This window comes from Mustelus asterias, chromosome 4, assembly GCF_964213995.1.
Source record: "Mustelus asterias chromosome 4, sMusAst1.hap1.1, whole genome shotgun sequence".
NCBI classification, from domain to species: Eukaryota; Metazoa; Chordata; class Chondrichthyes; order Carcharhiniformes; family Triakidae; genus Mustelus; species Mustelus asterias.
This window is the reverse complement of record NC_135804.1, coordinates 121,525,716-121,548,007: the sequence shown is the minus strand read 5'-3', so window position 1 is coordinate 121,548,007 and position 22,292 is coordinate 121,525,716. Positions and strand designations below refer to the sequence as shown.

Here is a 22,292-nt window from a genome sequence, read left to right as displayed (position 1 = left end):
ACTGAAGCTATCAGGGGAAGTCTGTGGTCTTGACCATCCCACCTTTCTGGACAAATGAGAATCTGTAATAATGAGTGATGTGCAATCACAAAAACAGGAAAGAGCTGTTCCTCTTACAAGGCAAGAACTCATGAAATTTAGGGATGTAATTTTGTCAGGTAAATTTGCACACTGCTATGAGGCTCACTGAGTTTATTTACAGGTAACATCAGTAATGTTTCCTTACCTGCATAAAATTAGTTGAGCCCTACAATGTCAGTTCAATCTCAGATTCAATTTTCTACAAGTGTTTCCCTCTCCCTACAAATTTTTATTGTATACATGTTTCTTTAATACTTGCTACAATTGCAGCTGAATCTGCTATCTTCTTGCATCATGAACTTCCTCCAATCTCTGCTTGCTTCTTTGGCTGATTTGCAGGATAATTCCAGCTCAACTTTTGCAACTGGCTGTCTATTTGAGAAGGTTTACTCACCATTGTCATTTGTTCTGCTGTCTCTCAAGTTGAAATCTGTCAAAGGCGTAGTATCCTTCTGGCGTTTGCAACTAAGTTGTATACATCCTTTCTGATGATGCTTTCAAACAGAAGGACACTCGTAATGCATACATTGGATAATAGGTTCTGGAGACAGAAAGCTGCAGCAGGCTGATGTAAAGTCATATTTCTCCCTTGCAATTCTGAGAATATAAGCCCATGGCAAAATACATCTCCATTATTGACTCACAGCCTTTAAGTGGAAAATAAAGTGCAGAGGGGAACACATCAACCTTGTGGCGAGAAGTAGTTTTGGAAAAAAAACTGAAAGCATAGATAAGGTCAGGAGTTTTCAGTGCAGTTATTTGCCTTGAGGAGCAAGTACAATCAGTGAAAGAGTTAAACAACACTCTAAACATCACCCAGACATCATCTGTGGTAGGAAGTAGACCAGTCTCAGGCATAATTAGAATATGAATTGAATATTTCCATCAACAAAAGGACATGTCTGGCCTAGTGGCCTAAAAACAAAAGCAGCAGCAATGTAGGGCAAAAAGGGTCAGTCGGAAACAATGGGTCCGTTCAGGATGACTACAAGATGAAGATTTGCTCTGATAGACTGAGACAACTTGTTTTCACAGTACTAGAATTCACTTGTAATTTTATAAAATACTTTGAATTGAGAAGAAAGCAGGTGTTGTATGTGTACTGGGAATACAATAAGTGACAACAATCTCAATAATATCAATTTTATTTTAAACATTAAAGGCATTGTGCTGATATACATTCTATTTTCAATTATATAAGATAAGCAACTCTTAAGTATTTGCAAATTCATTTACAACATACCTTTTTTCTTTACTATATATTTAATGGATTTGGGTCTCTTGTTGACTATGTGTGATTATTATGCTTGAGTGAAGATATGTGCTAACATATAAACTGGATACTAAGTTTTAGTTGAGTATTTCATTGGTCTGATCTCAACTATTGTTGGGATCTGCTTATAATACTTTTTAAAAACAACTTTAAATAGAATGCATTTTAAGATGCAATTTCCAAAATCTTAATTTCTATAAAACAAGCAGGAGTGTTGCAGCATCGTTATTGCACAAAGTGGATATGAACCAACTTCCACTGCAGCAAAGCTAACTGTGCAATAATTACATGATATTAAACAACTCAAATCAATCAACGTATTTTCCATGTGGCTTAAGAATCACATGTAATACAGACTTACTACTTAACAGATGTCAGTCTTTTGCTATAGGCAGTGACAAAATAAGAATGCTGTATTCATTTTTTTCCTGAAAATATGCATTTAAAGTACATACAAGTGCATAATTAGAAAATATTTTTGCTCAAGAAAAATACTTCTTTTAGGGAAAACATCAATCTAAAATAAATCCTCCTGAAAGACAGAGGAAAAGAGGGCTAATTTGCCACAGTTGATATGCTGGGTATGTTCAGACTTTGGTTATTTTGGTAACATCTCATGGCCCCAAAGCAGAGTTATTTTGAGTTTACTCATGTAAAGCACACACTCTAACTTACAAATGGAAAATAATCAGAATCATGCCAAATTGGGATCCCAAGCATTTACTTTCTTTCTCTCTTTTTTTTGCAAAAATATAAAACAACATATTGAAATGCAGTTCACAACGCCGTGGATGAAGTCCATCTACTTGCAACTCTAGGTCAATTAGTGGGACTATAAAAGTTAAAAGTTTCTTAAGGGTCAGCAGAAAATGTTCAACTCTGCACATTCTCAGAGACAATGTTTTCATGATTCCTCTGGATCTCCTCTTCCCATCCCTAACCGATCATTGTCTGCACTACAGTTTTGAGCTGCTCAGATGCCCAAGGGTTGGTAGAAAAATAAGCTTCAAATTGCAGTCCTTTGGCACCTTGGGATCATGCAAATGTTGTATTTCCATTGTGACGGGAACGTGACCTTTCCAGAGTAATGCGTCGGTTTTCTGTGACAGAAGGAATAAAAGGTTTTGATTCTGTTAGAAAGCTTTCCAAAGAAAGTGGCAAAATATAAAAGTCAAATAATCAACACAAAATTAATATGTAAATAGATAAAACAAATTTAGAATGTACAAATCACATTGGCACTGAAATGTATTTAAGGATCTGTAATAAATTGCATTTTAGATCATATGAGCAAGGTGGTAAAAGCAGAAGATGAATGCACAGACACATTCTCTTGGACGTTTATGAAGTAGAAATCCCAACTAAAATTGTCTACACATTGTGAATCTAAGTGAACGAGAAACGCACTTCAGATACCTTTGGGGATTGAATCACGGAGTGGTAAAAATGCACAGTGACTGTTAAAAGCAAAAGCAGCTGAGCAACAAAAATTGAAATTGTAGAAATGCAAGGCAAGGTCTGCTGGCTCCCTTTCATGTAGAGTGTCTGTGATAGACCAACATCATGTCATCACTGATCCATTAATATTAACTATATCACTGCCAGCAATGCTAGGGATTTGATGTTGTAGAGTGGATTCTATTGAGGGCATCCTTGTCAAGGTATTCCAGGCTGCAAAAGTGATTTATTTGACTTGCAATGCCTGAAGCCAAGGTGTAAAAGCATTATTGCAACAAACATATCATTCCTGTAACCTAAGGCTAAGTATTTTGGAGCTAATTCACAAGATTACAGTAGTTCTATTAGACTCCATTGAGTTATGGCCATGGAACTACATAGGAACACAAGATATAGTTGCACTTTCACTGGGATAATCTAATACATGACTTCTGATATAAAGTGCATTGTTTATGATGGTGTCATTAATAAAGGAAGTACATAAAATAACTTCTTCAAAATATGTCCCTTGTTCTCCTTTGTGGAAGAGTGATGCATGGTCAGCAAATACCATGGATAAATCAGAAAGCTTTTTCATCTAGTTGTTGAATATTTCGCATTCAGGAGCTGAGGGACTGCTTCTCAGTGAGCTCATGTAGTATATTAAAAAATTGTGAGAAATGGTAAAATAAATTTTAGGACCACAGCTATTTACAGCAATTATGTATTTGCACCAATGTGACTATTACAGCACAAGCTCAACAGAAAAACTTGAAACTGAAGAATCTGAAGCCTGCAAATTGGTATATCCACACAGTGAAAGGCACAACTGCTTAATAGTAAATGTAAAACCAAACATTGCATAAAATAGCAACCAAGCTTGGCAGCTTGGAAGAAGACTAATAAAATACAGCATTATGAAATTAAGCAAATGTTTAGCAGACATTTCATGTCCAAAAGATTAATACAGTATGCATGCTAAACAGATACGCAAAATAGCTATCTGCAATAAGTAACTTGCCTAATTAAGGTTCTATCTGTTACCAATCACATTTTGTGAACTTTACTTGAGGATGTAGGCAGTTGTTGTGACCACGGCCGATATTAATTGCTGGGCAAAAAAATACCAGAGGGAAACTTGACTTACAGGCCATACCCTTTCTTTTTATTCTGAAAATGAGAAGTGTACTGATCCCAGCAGCAAGAGGATTTTAAGAATTAAAAGCAAAAGATGTATTAACAAAGAAGAAAATAAAACCTAAGCACACAAGATTACAGTTACATAGTTAAAACATTCCCTCCACGAAAGACTCCCTACTTGGTCAGGCCAACAAATAGACGCTTTCTAGGCAGTATTCCCCTACTGATGTTTAGCTATAAAATCCAGTAATTTGTTTTTATTCTTTTGTGAGATGCGTATGCGACTGGCAAGGACAGCATTTATTGCCCATCCCTAATTGCCCTTGAACTGACTGGCTTTCGAGGCCATTTTGGACGGCATTTAAGAGCCAACCACATTGTTGTGAACTGGAATCACATGTAGGCCAAACCAGGTATGGATGGCAGATAGGCAAGGACATTTGTGAATCAAGTGGGATTTTATTCAATCAAGTGGAGTTTCCCTCTGGGATTATTTTGCTCAGCAATAAATATCTGCTGTAGTCACAACAACTGCCTGCATCCTCAAGTACAGTTTACAAAATGTGATTGGTAACACGGGTCCCCAGAGCATTACCCTGGATCTAGATTACCAGTCCAGTGCCAACACCATTATGGCAGGGCAGCAATCATTTATGTGCAACAAAATACTTAATAAAATGATTAGAAATAGTTACATAACAGTTTATAATTTGTTCTGCACCAGTATTTTAGAAGATAGAATAATTGGAATTGCTAATACAATCAATATATTTGCCGACAACAAATTTTGCCATAGTGCCTTTTCAGTACAGGATCAAAACACACCATGGGGAACTGATGTTGAATAAAACTTACAAATAACTGAAAATACTGAAGTAAGAACGTTACAAAGAAAATGGAAATATTCAATGGGGAATTGTAGAATTCATGAACAGGGAAGAGCTGACAACTCGAGTGTTAAAACATGGGAGAATTATGAACTTTCTTCAAGAGTTGAACACATCCCATGTTCAGCAATTTATGGTATCCTATTTGTACAACGTTCATGCAATATAAAAGCATAAAGACTGGAGTAACTGCTGAAAGAGGGGCCAGAATTTTATGTTGTTCGGGTAGGTGTGAAATTGCTCGAAAAGACGTGCGTGTATTCTGACACCATTGAGCACTTGTGCCATATTTCAGTTGGCGGGTATACATAAGAGTTGGAAGCACACCCACCAGCAATCAAGTAGACAACTTAGCCATGAAGGGGTCAACTGAATGCAATTTTATGAGGCCGTCTGCTTTTATGGTTGGTGAGCATGTCGATTTGCTAGGCAGCCTTTATGTTTTAGCTGCAACCTCGATCCAGGGATGAGTTGAACGGTCACAGCTGAAATAAAGTTAAGAAAGGTGTCTGGGGATGGAGCTGTGTATTTGAATGTGCTGTCCAGATACTCTTTGCAGCATTTTTTCATCTCAATTTGTTTTGTACAGGTCTTCAGCTCCATGAGACAGCTCCACAGCGACTGTCCCCCGAGGGAGCACATTGGAAGCGCCAGCCCTGCACCCTATCTTTTCTGAGCATGTGCTCTCTTTCTGCCTCTGCAGCAATGCGGAGCCTTTCCCAGCACGTGTTTCATGCTGGCTGCCTGTTAATTAGCCAGCCAATGTGAAATCACATTCCAGGGCTGTTTGGGACTGCAGACATGTTTTGCATCTGCTTCTGGACCCACCGAATGTGTGCACCTGATGGATGAAAAGTTCAGGCCATGTTATTATTTTTTCCTCACGCCATAGATCTATATGATAATGGCACTTCAACACACAGTTGAATTATTGAGTAAGATTCATAAAAGGGCAGACTGAGCAAAACTACAGCAACTTCAAATGATGAACTATCCAAAAATCTGACACTGAATCTAGCTTTACAATGAATCAAGAAACTTGCATATAAACTGCAGACGGAAACACATTAATATTGCCACTTGATAAATAAATAGTTAGGCTGCATGAGTATTTGACACTCTGTCATTAAGATAGTTTCAGGCTGGATTGTTTTAGATTATGGTTTTACCAGAATAAGGTAAGCTTTCTCACTAGGCTACAGAAATTGTATTCAAAACATTAATTATTTTTCCTCATAAATGAGCAAAGTCAGTTACTTTATTTGACTATCCAATGATTGCTAATTAATGCAATACCAATTGTTTTAAAGAAAATATCAAGATTTAAGTTTTACTCAGTTTTACTGTGAGTTTTTTTTCCCTCTCGAGTGTTGCATGTACTATTATGGTTTTAATGGATTAGCTGTTTGTTTTAAAAATCTCTCTTCAAATTATTGCTTTTCATCTTCCTTTACTCCCACTGATGTTCTGCAATCAGTGGTTAGAAGAGTTAAAGAAGCTCAGATTTTACATTCATCTGCCTTCCAGGAAAATGCCTGGAGTGCATTCAATGGGGAGAATCTTAGTATCCTTAAAAATAGCGATGTACCTCGTGCTTGGTGCCCAATCGTGCAATTTTCTGGTAGGTGGCTGAAGTGGTTGCTTCCACAACCGCTGCCCAACTAAGGATGGCAGGTGAGTTCTTGAAGCTATCCCAATAAGAAGGTACAATTTTATCTTATCTTTTAAAAAGCATTTAGATAGTTACATGGGTACGATGGGTATAGAGGGATATGGGCCAAATGCGGGCAATTGAGATTAGCTTAGGGGTTTTTAAAAAAAAGGGCGGCGTGGACAAGTTGGGCCGAAGGGCCTGTTTCCATGCTGTAAACCTCTATAACTGTATGGTCTTGGATGGATGTCAGCACCACCAACTGAGGTAGGTGCTGTCACAGTAGGAGGGATCTATGAAGGTATCTCCGAATTGAGGCAAAATTTAACTCTTAAAAGGCAAAATTGTTCCAAATACTAAACTATGGCCACAACCCTCAGATCACCAGAGTCAAGGATAAACCTTTTTATAGATGGCCTGCAGCTGCAGCAGTGCCTGTTTATCCACATGGCTCTGGTGCGGAAAACGTGTAGATGGCCTTGCAGGCATCCTGGCCAGCAGCCCAGAAGCTTCTCTCAGGCTTTTTCCTCAGCAGGAGCCTGTCCGCTGCTGGGTAAGATCTCGGCAACATCTCCAGTAATTAAGCAGAGTGGCAACCTGCCATTGTCTGGTGTGTCTGTTGTCATCTTCGAAGGGATCATCCTTAGTCAGATTGATAAAGACTGCTGAAGGCAAGACTGGTGGCAAAGTTTACCTCGTATTGAAAATTCGACTAACCATGCACAGTAGAAGGCTTGGCGCGAGGCTTCACATAGAGCTATCTCACAGCATACTCTATTGTCATGTGATCTTACATCACTGATGTTATAGAATGTTTATTTACACATCTAGTATTAATCCTCTATACCACAAGACCTTTCTGCTTCTACTGCATCTCCTGCATGATCAACTGGAGGTGTGGGGTGGCGGGGGAGGTGGTGAGCTCATTGGCCCACCCATCCGAAATGCTTCCAGCCTACCTTCATGTCCCAACTTCAAATGGAACTGTGAAAATTGCATTTAATATGGCTGCTCTTAGGAGTTTAGTGTCTGCTGGGTTACCCTAAAAGTACATATGCCACCATAGAAGCACATTAATGCTTTGCATCATAATTTGATACATCTCTTTTCTCAGAAAGATATTTTCAATATATCTCTTTACACAGACACAACATTGGAAATGTCGAGGGAAGAAGTCTACTCATTCCATACAATTCACTTTGACATCTGGACTTTTTTACTTAATCTTTCTGCCCCAAAGCCATATTCTTTTACTTTCTGCTGAATGAGAAATGGATTAAATTCTGTCTTAAATGTTTCAATTCAGTTAACATCCACTCCACTGACAATACAAATTAATAACTCAAAACATAGAAAAGTTATTTCTTTTAGCTTATATGGCCAAACAAAGGGTCTAATTACCAATCCTTCTGAATAAACATCAACATCTTGTGCAGCAATATACAATATGAATGTGGCTAACATTTTACACTGTGTGCCCACCTATTTACGCTGGGACTCCTCAATAAATGGTGAAAACAAGCCTTTCTTCTGGTGACAGGTCACAAGGCTAGTTCGTCAACTACTTTCAGACATATATTCATCATACCTGCTGTCTAGATACAGAACCCTCAACTATATTAAAGTGATAAAAATGAAAAAAACGCAAGTCGGAGCAAGGGCAATACATGACTGGGCAAGGGCAATAACGATTTCACTCGAAATCAGGAACATGTAACATAGACAGCAGCAAGACGACTACTGTTACTGCTGATTAGAGCTCTTTACTAACCATTAGAATTGAAGTACTGCGTCACATGTTTGTTAAAGCAAAGATTTCACTTTTGGGGCACAACTGAAATACTCATGACATTGTGTCATCAAGAAGGAAAGGCTATTCATTGTCTTCTTGAAATTACCATTTGATTTTATCCAATTTCCAATATGTTTCTAACAGGTTTCACACTGATTTGATTTTCCATCATTTGGCAGTGAATTCTTGCAAGTTTCACAGATGCTTGAAGGATTTGGATTTGACGGTTTTTACAATGGCGTCAAAGCAGAACTTAGAATATTTAAAAGAAGCAACAAAGAAAGGAGAAAAAAAACTCTTGTTTTTAAAGGAGCCAGACCTGAATGATTTTGTACCATCTTGTATGTGAAGGGTCTTCTTACACTGAAATTGATTATATGCTTTTAGCAAGATCAAGATGTAGCTTTATAGGGTCACTGAAAACAAATCACATATATTCTCAGTGAATATAGATGCTCTGAGTGAATCTAATAACTCCTGAGAAGTGCTCCTGTTTGTTAATTTATCAGCACTGTGGCCCCGTCAACCTATGCGTAAAAATCATACTTTTAATATCGAGCTAGTGTTCAACTTCTGACAGTCTGACAGTGAAAGAAAAGGCCAGAAGTCAATCCTTACTCAGGTTTTAGATTTACAGTATAGCTCCTAACTCTACAACCCACCAGCTGTGTCAATAATTGTCTCTTTATAAGTGCACTAATAATTAACCAACATGTCACCCCATCTGTACACACTTAACCTTTATTTGGACAAGTAACATTTAGCAACATTTTACTTATAGAGGTAACTTGTGCATATTAGAAGTTAAGTGCTCGCAGTCTTGCTTCTCCAACTACTTTCTTGGGGAAACAAAATTGTTTCACTGAAGTAACCAATCCACCCACAATGTGTAGCAGCATATCTTAGCTGCAAAAGACTACCAATGTGTAAATGTTTTCTGTTGAGTGTTTAAATGGAGGTGATTCTGTACTTTTGTTTATTTTCCTTCTTACATCTATGCCACCATGCATCTTCCTCTTGGCAGAATTCCAGGTTGTCCAGGATTTAGATGTTCCTATAAATACTGTCAGAGCCACTATCCGAAAAGTAAATATGGCATGTGACTCAAGCATGGCAAGACACTTAATGCTGGGAGAACTGGAAAACCTCATTTCTGAACAACCCAGATGACAACTGACTAAATCCAGTGACCTGAGTGGCAGATCTACTTGCAACTTTCTTGTTAGGAAATGATAAAGGCTGCCAAAATAAATTATCTTATTTACTGCTGCATCCTAAAGTCATGCAGTGTTTAAAAGAATTCAATAATAAATGTTGACAGTTTGGGATGTCATCATGACAGAAATGCCAAAAATGTGACATTACTAGTTTAAATTTGCTTTTTGTAATGCCGATTCTCTTAATACACATCTCATTTAGTAGGACTCAATGCTGGTGGATACCCAGATACCCATGATGCTAGGACTACTTAGATGTGCTTGCTTGATTGTAAAAGACATGTATTAAGTGGCCGGAATACAGCATATCTTTAACCCCATGAGGACAAAGGAACCGAGGAATGCTGATGGGAGTTCTATGATTCCAGTCTGCTTTATGGTCTCATAGTTAGGGTGCATATTTTCTATAGATAACAGACCAGTTGCAGAAACAAAAAGATTAGAAACAAAAAGTTAGATCACCCAACAGCATTCCCAAAATAACTCTCAAAGATATGGAGATGGGAGTAATTGCAATCCCCCCCCCTACCCATACAGTCAGTTACTGGGAAGTAGATAAATCAGTATGAAAGGTGCTGGCGGCATGAAGGATATCATTAACATGTACAGATGAGAATTGGAAATCATATTCCTAAAATGGAGAAGGTAAAATAGCATGGAGTGGGCAGGAAGTTAAAGTAACTAGATAATTCTGCTGTCTCTCAATTTTTCTATGGAATTAAACATCAAGGCTAAAATGGTGCGGTTGTGGAACTTAACAGTAGATACCATAACCTCATAGTACCGTGAAAGGAAGCTGACTTTTAACTCCAAGATGTAAACAGTGAAAATAAATAAAGATGCTTCTGGTTTTAAATTTTGGCATATAAGGCAGTTAATAAAAGCTGTAGAACCTACTGTTCCTTAGCTGGAAAGATATGGGTTAGTAATAGGCCCCAGAGACTACACAGGTCATTCTAGCAATTATCCAACTCTTCTAGAAGCATCTTTATAAATTTATTGAATTTATTGGAAGGCCAGGTATATAGATGCCAGTGCCAATTAGATAGTGAACCAGATGCCAGCATTCTTAAGATAGCGTGAATCTCTTCATACCTCTGGGCAAAAGAGATCACCAGTGCCATACAAAGCAACATAGCCAGAAAATTTCCTGTAATAACTCTGAACAGTCTGGAGATGATGATAGAACTATGGAGTATCCGTCTGAGAATTTCCTCCTCAAGATGATTATGCAAGCCTAAAACAGCCCTCCCTATAATGGCAACAAATTCAAAATTGAAGATCTCAGCGAAAACACAATGGCAATGATCTGCCTGCTATTTTCAGTCCTTCAACAAAATTTTTGTTGAATTTATCTCCAAGAAGTACAAGGACGAGAGCATCTTGGTTGCATGCTGTATACCATTTTACTTGGATCTTTTTACTCGAGAGGAAATAACTACTCAGATGAAAAGAGATCTTTTATTTCAAACAAAATTAATCAGATTTCTCTTTTCCCAAGCTGACAAGTTTATTGTTGAATCAAAGGTGTTGCAAGAATAGCACTCAAGAATAGAGGACAACATCCTGAGGACCACAAATATGTTTTCTGTTTATATTTAGGAATGGCCTTGGTATTGTTACATCACTATTATAGTACTGTTTTCTGAAGCTTTATTCAATAGAAGAAAATGCCTGCATTTATTCTCCAAGTACAATGCAATGAAACGGTGTTAAGAATGAAAAGGAGGAAAACTGAGTTGGTAGGTTAGTGATCAGGATTACAAACACTGTTGAGATGTGTCCTACATTATGGATGGAATCAAATAACTGCATACTGATCCAGCTCAACCATCCAATTGCCACCCTATTCTTTCCCTTCCTTGCATTATGTTTCAGAATGATGCAAAATGGTTACTCTTTTTGTGAGAGTCCAAATGTTTACTGATTAGGGAGACATTATAGCAAGTCAAGAGATACAATCAGATGTAAATACATTGAGATTGATATTGTGCTGCAAGAAAAGTGATACAAGGGCTGTAATTTTCTAGCAGTTCTCACCAGTAAGATCTTCCTGCCCCGCCGACAGCAAATTCCTGCTGTTTGTTTCCTGGCCGGGGGGGGGGCGGGGGAGGTGGCAGGCCGCCTCCGTGATATTTGCCACTGGAGTGCGGAAATCCCACCTGAGGTGTTTTTCAAATGATTTTGTATAACACCACAAGAATTAATACTATTTTCAAAAACTGACGGAAGATTTGTAGAATGTAAAAAAAAACTTGATGACCTGCAAAGTGTTTTTAATCAGTGTCTGTTTTCAGGTGAGCTCAGGTTCATCAGGTTTATTACAGCTGTTGTCAGGGCTGATGCGACATATTTAGGAGTGCCCCTATAGGCCATTTTTAGCATCTATCATTATGTTTTTCCATTATTAATTAAAATCTGATCATTCATTGTTTCTGCAACCTGTTTTAAAGCAAATAGCACCTTAAAGTGAATCTATGTTTTTAAAATTCATTCTTGGGATGCAGTCTTCGCTAGCTCGACCAGCATTTATTTCCCATCCTGAATTCCCTTGAGAAGTTGGCGATGGGCTGCCTTCTTGAACCGCTGCAGTCCATGAGGTGTAGCCACAAGGTGCAACATCCCTAGTGCTGTTAGGGACTGAGTTTCAAGATTTGGACTGAGTGACAGTGAAGGAAAGGTGATATATTTCCAAATCAGGATGGTGGGCAGTTTGGAGGGAAAATTCCAGGTGATGGTGTTCCCATGTGTCTGCTATCCTTGTCCTTCTAGATGCTAGTGGTTGTGGGTTTGGAAGTTGCTGTCTAATGAAGATTGGCAAGTTCCTACAGTGCATCTTGTAGATCGCACATACAGCTGCCACTGTGTGGTGGAGGGAGTGATTGTTTGTGGATGGTGTAGCAATCAAATAGGCTGCTTTGGCCTGGATGGTGTGAAGCTTCTTGAGTTTTGTTGGATATGCACTCATCCAGGCAAGTGGAGAGTATTCCATCACACACCTGACATGTAACTTGTCGATAGAGAGGCTTTGGGGAGTCAGATGAGTTACTAGCTGCAGAATTCCTAGCCTCTGACCTGTTCTTGTAGCCATAGTATTTGGATGGTTAGTCTAATTCAGTTTCTGGTTAATGGTGGCCACCAGGGAATTAGTGATGGTGATATCACTGAATGTCAAGGGGCGATGGTCAGATCTTCTCTTGTTGGAGATGATCATTCACGCTACACCTGTGCCAGGCAATGTTACATGCCACATGTCAGTCCAAACCTGGATATTGTCCAGGGCCTGCTTCAGTATCTGAGGCATTGCGAATTGTGCTGAACATTGTGCAATCATCAGTGAACATCCCCACTTATAACCTTATGATGGAAGATGATTGATGAAGAAGCTGAAGAGGTTTGAGCCTAGGACACTACCCTAAGGAACTACTGCAGTGATGTCCTGGAACTGAGGTGATTGTGTGTTAGAGTTAGTTGGTTAAGCTAGGAAATTTGTGGAAACTGTTAGTGTCTAATTAGCGATAGAGTAAGCGAGCATCTTAAACATTTTCAGCTGAACAAAGAGAGTGCTTTGTAAAATTTGAAAAGGTTTTTGTTATGTCTGATGAATCATAAAGTCAAGTTTATTTATTAGTTACAAGTAAGGCTTACATTAACCCTGCAATGAAGTTACTGTGAAATTCCCCTAGTCGCCACTCCAGCGTCTGTTCGGGTCAATGCACCTAATCAGCAGGTCTTTCAGACTGTGGGAGGAACCGGAGCACCCGGAGGAAACCCACACAGACACGGGGAGAACGTGCAAACTCCACACAGACAGTGACCCAGGCCGGGAATTGAACCCAGGTCCTGGCGCTGGGAAGCAGCAGTGCTAACCACTGTGCGGCCCATATCAGATTGAAATTGTCCAAGAGATAAATAAAGTAGTGCACAGGGTCTACGGATGTTATCTATGTGGATTTCCAGAGGCATTTGATAAAGTCTGATAAGAGACTGTTAGCTAGTTGAAAGCTCAAGCAATTAAGGGCAAATTATTGACCTAGTTAGAAAATTGTTGAGCAAAAAGAGACAGAGAGCAGGGATAATTGGCAGATATTCTAATTGGCAGAATTTGACTAGTGGTGCCCGCAAGGATCTGTGTTGGGGCATCAACTATTCACTGCATCATTAAAGATTTAGATGTTTGGGATAGAAAGATACATATTCAAATTTGCCAATGACACAATGATAGGGAGGATTGTAAGCAGTATACATGGAAGCATAGAATTACAAAGAGATATTAAGAGTTTAAACGATTGGAGAAAAACTGCCAAATGGATTTCAATGTAGGCAAATGTGAGTTCATCCAGTTGGGATTTAAAATGTAACGTTCTTTTTAAAAGGTGATAAGCTAGAAATAATGAACATCTAAAGGAACTATGGAGCCACAGTACATAGATCATTAAAACATCATGAACAAGTCCAGAAAATAATGTAAAAGCCAATGAAATGTGTAGAGGACTCGGGTACAGGGGCATAAAGGCCGTGCTTTAGCTATATAGAATTCTCTACCTCAGGGGGTTGTGAATGTTACATCACTGAATATATTTCAGGCGGATATTGAAAGATTTTTGGTCTCTCAAGGAATCGAGGGATGTAAGGGGTGACGAGGGAAGTGGAATTAAAGCCCAGCCATGATCGAATTGAATTGTGCAGCAGGCCTGATGGGCTGTACAGTATCCACCTGCCCCTATTTCTTATGTTACAGAATAGAATAGAATCATAAAATCCCTACAATGCAGAAGGAGACCATTAGATCCATTGAGTCTGCACCAGCTCTCCAATAGAGCATCTCATCCAGGCTCTATCGCCATAACCCCACATATTTACCCCGATGATCCCCCAAACCTACACATAGAAGAAGTTTTCATAGAAACCCTACAGTGCAGAAGGAGGCCATTCGGCCCATCGAGTCTGCACCGACCACAATCCCACCCAGGCCCTACCCCCACATATTTACCCGCTAATCCCTCTAACTACGCATCTCAGGGACAATTTTTTTTTTAACCTAGCCAATCAACCTAACCCGCACATCTTTGGACTGTGGGAGGAAACCGGAGCACCCGGAGGAAACCCACGCAGACACGAGGAGAATGTGCAAACTCCACACAGACAGTGATCCGAGCCAGGAATCGAACCCGGGACCCTGGAGCTGTGAAGCAGCAGTGCTAACCACTGTGCTACCGTGCCGCCCATCTTGAGACACTAAGGGACAATTCAGCATGGCCAATCCACCTAACCTAAACATCTTTGGGCTGTGGGAGGAAACCGGAGCACCCAAAGGAAACGCAATCAGACACGGGGAAACATGCAAACTCCACACACACATTCACCAAAGTCGGAAATGAACCCAGGTCCCTGGTGCTGTGAGGCAGCAATGCTAACCACAGTGCCGTGCTAAGATTAAGTGTATAATTTGACAAAAGCAATTTATCAAGTGCGTAAAATTATTAGGTAACATTTTACCAAGAGAACAGAGTGAGGTAGAAAGTTAATATATAGCAACAGAGAAATAATGTTTATAAGTTAGCAGAATGAGATAATTACTACACAAGTAGTAAATGCGCGGTGATGCATTTTAGTCGATCGGACCAGGGCAGGACTTACTCAGTTAATGGTAGAGCGTTGGGGAGAGTTATAGAACAAAGAGTTCTAGGGGTACATTCATAGCTCACTGAAAGTGGAGTCACAGGTGGACAGGGTGGTGAAGAAGACATTTGGCATGCTTGGTTTCATTGGTCAGAACATTGAATACAAGAGTTGGGACGTCTTGTTGAAGTTGTACAAGACATTAGTAAGGCCACACTTGGAATACTGCGTACAGTTCTGGTCACCCTATTATAGAAAGGATATTATTAAACTAGAAAGAGTGCAGAAAAGATTTACTGGGATGCTACCAGATCTTGGTTTGAGTTATAAGGAGAGGCTGGATAGACTGGGATTTTTTTCTCTGGAGCACAGGAAGCTTAGGGATGATCTTATAAAGGTCTATAAAATAATGAGGGGCATAGATCAGCTAGATAGTCAATATCATTTCCCAAAGGTAGTAGTGAATAAACTAGAGGGCATAGGTTTAAAGTGAGAGGGGAGAGATACAAAAGGGTCCAAAGGGGCAATTTTTTCACATAGAGGGTGGTGAATGTTTGGAACAAGCTGCAAGAGGTAGTAATAGAGGCGGGTACAATTTTGTCTTTTAAAAAGCGTTTAGACAGTTACATGAGTAAGACGACTATTGAGGGATATGGGCCAAATGGCCTGTTTCCATGCTGTAAACCTTGCTGACTCTATAAGAAACAGGCAATGATCACAGGTGTTTATTCATCACAGATAGAAATGAGGGATTTAAATTAACAAGTACGAAGTTTTATGTTCTTGCAGTCATCAACGTTTTGTGCACTTGATCATGATATTAATGATAAACTATGGGTGAAATCTGCAAGGTTGCCAGCAGGCGTTCAGGATCCAGATCCTTCCCATCCCTTGCAGTTGATGTCATCAGGTTCACGCCCTTAATGAGCATGACCCGCTTTGTATACATTTGCATGTATTTTAATATCATTAAACAACACCTCCCCCCATCCCCTGCTGTATCTTGACCCCTCGCCAAATCTTCAAACCAAGGTTCATTGGAAATAAACACACTGGTTTTCTCGCTAGAAACAACACTGTGCCATTTTTTGATAAGATTTTGCTCTATAAATTTAACCTTATTCAGCCATATGGTAATTGTGGACACTGAGCATAACTATTATAAAATAAAATCCAGCTAATACATACTATGAGAAACATATAAAGTACTTTTGCACAGTAATGATTTAAACTCTCATTAATCAATTACATCTACCCTATCTATTACAATTTTAATGCTATTAGCAATAGGTTAAACGCCTAAAGGAACAGGTTACTGCTTTAAGTTTTATTCTCCTGGAAACTGCTTAAGCTTTTGTTCCTCTAGAAACAAACTTGTGGAATAATTATTTTCAGATGATGACAGCTGTGCCTCGCCCGGAAAGGAGCTTTGGTGAGGTGAGCCGTCGTGGGAGAGCAACTGGATTGATACTTAAAACAAACAACTATTCTATAAAGCTGCATTGGTGTTTCATTTAACTTTGTTTAATGAGGACTTTGCTGGAATAAAAGTTAATTAGTGTGTAAAAATAGGAGTTATTTTAGCGAATCACTCCATGGCTCAATAGTCTGATAAGAAATGAGAAAGACTGGCTCGCCATTATGAACAGCTCATTAACAGACAATATGAACAATGAAGTCTCCAAGGAAAGTGTTTGAAGGAGTGAAGGAACCGTCCATGGAGAACAGCTTGAGATGAGATAAAGAAAAGATGAGGCAAGGCCTCAGATTAATTTATCAAAGATAGAAGGTCTGTGTGAAGGCTCAATAAGTTAAAGGGTGGATGGATAACATTAATGGCTTAGGCAGAGAACTCAGCATTTTATGGGGCATCTCCAAATAATATAAATCTGCATAAGTTAAAAAGGTCCTATTCATAATCTGTCCAGGTATCCACCACTGAAAAAAACAGGTGTAAAGTTGGGATACTTCAATGTAGTTGGCTATGGAAACTCTATAATGGTAGGTCCATGCTAACACTTTTTGGTAGGTTGAAAAGTCATGAAGACGTGAGGCATTAAGAAAAGGAAGAAAGCTGTTTGCACAGTCAGCCAGCATGCTCAATCTGGTCCAGCACTTACTACTGATCATGTTTGTATGTTTTTGTTGTATAATTAATACATTATTCCCCATCTTAAACCCCAATTAAATGCAACATACACACCATTTTGGCTGCAGTCCATTCTGATTGTGGTGGTGATTTTAAATGTCATCTCAGAGTTATGTTAATAAATTACAGTATTTATTCTTGTACTTTCCTTTGATAGCTCCAGCAATTGATCATGATACTCTACACTGCCCTCAGTTCCTGCGATTGGTTTGTTCTGTGTAACTTTTAATATATTTTAGACTGCCAATGTAACGCTGGTCAAAAGCAAGTGAGACCCTAGATACCTGACATTACTCATCTAATCTCTATCCATTCACACAAAGGAAAAATATCAGATGTTCTGAGCTTTTCCATACATATTGGTTTTGATTTACTATCTACATAGCAACCTTTTCAAATAATTGTACAACCATTACCTGGGTAACCTGGGCAACTGAATCATAGTAGTAACTAAACCAAATCTGGTCCTAACGAGCAAGTGGAAAAAGGTTCCTTTTTTAAATTGAATTAAAACTGAACAGAAACTGCTTAAATTCATAATTCTACAGGCATCAATGGATATGTGACTCTCACTGTCTCCCAGGCATGAAAAGAAGCAGTCACTCCAGGAAGCGTGGGAAATGAGCAGGTCTGCGGGTGGGAATGAAACAATGCAATTCCAAAGCCCCCTTCCCCAGCTTACTCCTAGCAAATGGCCAATCTCTGGAAAACAAGCGAAATGAACTTAAGGCTAGACTCACTTTTCAAAGAGAATGGAAGGACTGCTGTGTACTCTGTTTCACGGAGACAGGGTTCACTCCTGCTTCACGAGACTGTGCCCTACAACCAGAGAGCTTCACAATCCACCGAATGGATTGTACAGCGGCCTCAGGCAAGGCTGCCTACTAATCAACACCTGGCGGTGCCGAGACGTAGCAACACTGGCAAGTTTCTGCTCCCTGGACGTAGAATACCTGAGGCTAAAATGCTGCCCCTACTACCTTCCGTGGGAGTTCACCTCTTGTTATCTTGACAGCAGTTTATATTCCACCCCATGCAGACATGAAGACCATGCTGGATAAAAGAACACCACCACAATTAGCCTTGAGACGAAACATCCTGAGCTTTGTTCATCGTGGCCGAGGACTTCAATTAGGCCAAGTTCAAGATAGTCCTACCAAGATACCACCAACACGTCTCCTGTTCCACCAGAGGCCCAAACATCTCAGATCACTGCTACACAAATATCAACATATCTATTGCTTTATCACCCATCCACACTTTGGCAAATCAGACCACAAAGCTGTGCTCCTGCTCCTGATTACAAGCAAAAACTGAAATGGCAGAATCCATTAAAGAAAGTCATGCAATATTGGTCTGAGGAATTATGGAATCACAGAAACCCTACAGTGCAGAAGGAGGCCATTTGGCCCATCGAGTCTGCACCGACAACAATCCCATCTAGGCCTTATCCCACTACCCCACACATTTACCCCATTAACCCCTCTAACCTACATATCCAGGACACTAAGCGGCAATTTTGCATGACCAATCAACCTAACTCACACATCTTTGGACTGTGGGAGGAAACCGGAGCACCTGGAGGAAACCCACGCAGACACAGGGAGAATGTGCAAACTCCACACAGACAGTGACCCGAGCCGGGAATCGAACCCAGGTCCTTGGAGCTGTGAGGCAGCAGTGCTAACCACTGCGCCACCGTGCCGTCCATTGGAATCGGATGATCTTCTACCAGACTCTTTTGAGTCAGTACACTGGTCAGTATTTAAAGACTCTGAGACCAGGCTGAATGAGTACGCCACTACAGTAACTGACTTCATTAGTACGTCAGTAGAGGACAGTGTGCCAAAGAAGCAAATCCATGTATTTCCCAGCCGGAAACCATGGATGAATAGGGATATCCACTGTTTGCTGAAGTCCAGGTCAGTGCCGTTCAGGTGACCCTGACCTATACAAGAATTTACCCTGACCTACCAAATAAACCTGTTGGATTTTAACCTGGTGTTGTGAGACTTCTTACCGTGTTCACCCCAGTCCAACGCCGGCATCTCCACATCTATACAAGGAAGCCAGATATGATCTATGGAGATCCATCAAAGATGCCAAAAGACAGTACCAGACCAAGTTAGAGTCCCAGGCTAGCCACACGGACTTCTGCCGACTATGACAAGGTTTGCAAAACATAACAGGCTATAAAATGAAGGCATGTAAAATCGCCAGCTCCAATGAACCTCTCCCTGATGAGTTCAATACATTCTATGGCTGTTTTGAGCAGGAGGCCAGCAACAGCATGCCCTCCAAAGCCTTGGATGAACCTGTATTCAAGGTCCCCATTGCAGACGGGAGAGCAGCCTTCTTGAAGGTCAACCCACAGAAAACGACTGCCCCGGATGGGATACCCGGACTCAGATCATGTGCGGACCAGCTGGCGGGGTATTCGCAGACATCTTCAATCTCTCTTTACAACAATCTGAGGTCCCTATCTCCTTCAAGAAAATGACCATCATTCCAGTACCAACTAAAAGCCAGGCAGTGTGCCTTAATGACTATCATCCGGTGGCTCTGACATCCTTCATTATGAAGTGCTTTGAAAGGTTAGTCATGGCACGAATCAATTCAAGCTTCCCAGATTGCTTGGATCCACTGCAGTTTGCCTACTGACGCAACAGGTCCACAGCAGATGCCACCCCCCTGGCCCTGCACTCAACCCTGGAACACCTAGATAACAAAGACATCTATGTCAGACTCTTACTTATTGAACACAGTTCAACCTTCAACATCATTATTCCTATGAAATGCATCTCCAAACTCTGTGGCCTGGTGCTCGACTCCCTCTGCAACTGGATCCTGAATTTCCAAACCCACAGACCGTAACGAGGGGCAACAACACCTCCTCCACGATCATCCTCAACACCCAGTGCCACACAAGGCTGTGCCCTCAACCCCTTACTATACTCCTTACACACCTATCCTTGTGTGGCCAAATTCCCCTCCAACTCAATTTTCAAGTTTGTTGATGACACCATTGTAGTGGGTCGGATCTCAAACAATGAGACGGAGTAGAGGAAAGAGACAGAGAATCTGGTGAGCTGTGCAATGACAATAATCTCTCCCTCGGTGTCAACAAAGTGAAGGAGATAGTCATCGACTTCAGGAAGCATAATGGAGGACATGCACTTCCACATCAAAGGGGACAAAGTAGAAATGGTTGAGAGTTTCAAGTTTTTAGGTGCCCAGACCACCAACAATCTATCCTTGTCCCTCCATGCCTATGCTATAGTTAAGAAAGCCCACCTGCCTCTATTTTCTCAGGAGACTAAGAAAATTTGGCATGTCCGCTATGACTCTCACCAACTTTTACATGGAAAACATTCTTTCTGGTTGTATCACAACTTGCTTTGACTCCTGCTCTGTCCAAGACTGTAAGAAATTACAAAGGGCCGTGAATGAAGCCCATTCCATCACTCAAACCAGCCTCCCATCCATTGACACTGTCTACACTTCCTGCTGCCTCGGAGAAGCAGCCAGCATAAAAAGGACCCCACGCACCCCAGACATTCTCTCTTCCACCTGGGGAAAAATATACAAAGTCTGAGGACAAGTACCAACCAACTCAAGAACAGCTGCTTTCCTGCTGCCATCAGAATAGACCTGCCTCGCATTAAGTTGATCTTTCTCTACACCCTGGCTATGACTGTAACACTACATTCTGCACTCGTTCCTTTCCTTCTCTATGTGTGGCATGCTTTGTCTGTTTTGTGTGCAAGAAACAATACTTTCACTGTATATCAATGCAAATCAAAGACAGAATTTCTTACCCATTTCTAACTGCCCTCGAAAAGGTGGTGGGGAATGAGATAAATGAACTGTTGCAGTCCATGTGCTGCAGGTATACCCACAGTGCTGTTAGGAAGGAAATTCCCGATTTTGACCTAGTGATAGTGATGGAGTGGCAGCATAGTTCCAAGTCAGAATGGTATGAGGCTTAGAGAGGAAGTTTCAGCTGGTAACATTCCCACTCATCTGCTGCCCTTGTCTTCCAGATGGTAGAGGTTTCAGGCTTGGAAGATGCTGTCGAATGAGCCTTGGTGAATTGCTGTAGTGCATCTTGTAGATGGTACACACTATTGCTACTATGTTGTTGCTGTTGGAGGAAGTGAATGTTTAAGGTGGTGGGTAGGGTGCCAATAAAGTGAATTGCTTTGTCTCTGAATTTTTGAGCATTCAAACTCCACTCATCTCAGCAAAAGGAAAGTATTCCATCATATTCTTGACTTGTGCCTTGCGGATGATGGACAGATAGTGGGAAGTCAGACTGAACGGACACAGGATTAGAATATTTCCTTGGGATGTAGCATGGCACCACTTGTAGTACTTTTCTTCAATTTATATCTTCAGCTCACAAAATCAGAGGAGGTTCATCACCATTAAGTCTTAATTCTAAACTAAGTGATAGAAAAAATAAAAAATGGACGTGGCTGTCTCAAATGTTGATTCAATACTTTCAAGAGTAATTCTCAAGATGCTTTGGAACAAACAATAAGCTACATCAGAAACCTAAATACTCTATTAAATCTGAAGGACAATAATCAGAATTGTTTACTGTCACAATAGTCTGTTAAAGATAGATCTTTATTTCTATATCATTTAGAACAGTAGATTAGGCTTTCAGATAATGACAATATATAAAACAGTTCTGGAAATGCCATTGGTCACTTGTCAGGAACGTACAGACTTGGACAAATTTTTTCAAACTTGAAAATACCAAACTGCAGGAAATTGAACATTGCTTACACAAGAGCACCACTTAAAAACATTGCTGGATATCACACAGTGTAAGTGTAATTTGGAACACATGTTTGGCTACAGCTGTTACTCTACATGCTTTTTTTGAATAAGTACAAATATTTTAGTCAAGCAAACTGTTCTCACCAGGTTATGATCGAAATATTCTGAGCTCAGAAGCTGGATTGAATTTTTATGCTGCATAACTAGACTCTTGACTTGAATCACTGAATGTATTTCCATTGTGCTCATAGAGAT

General features: G+C 40.2%; 1 protein-coding gene across 5 annotated transcripts in view; it reads right to left on the bottom strand.

Annotated features, from left to right (window-relative positions):
* Positions 1–1,210: 1,210 nt before the first annotated feature.
* The window catches only part of diaph2 (diaphanous-related formin 2), an 852,337-nt gene continuing 831,255 nt past the window's right edge, over positions 1,211–22,292 (bottom strand). For all 5 annotated transcript variants that reach the window (XM_078211680.1, XM_078211681.1, XM_078211683.1 and 2 more), the window contains one exon: positions 1,211–2,454. In XM_078211680.1, the coding sequence (XP_078067806.1) occupies positions 2,390–2,454 (65 nt within the window). In that variant the 3' untranslated portion in view covers positions 1,211–2,389. The remainder of the gene's footprint in view (positions 2,455–22,292) is intronic.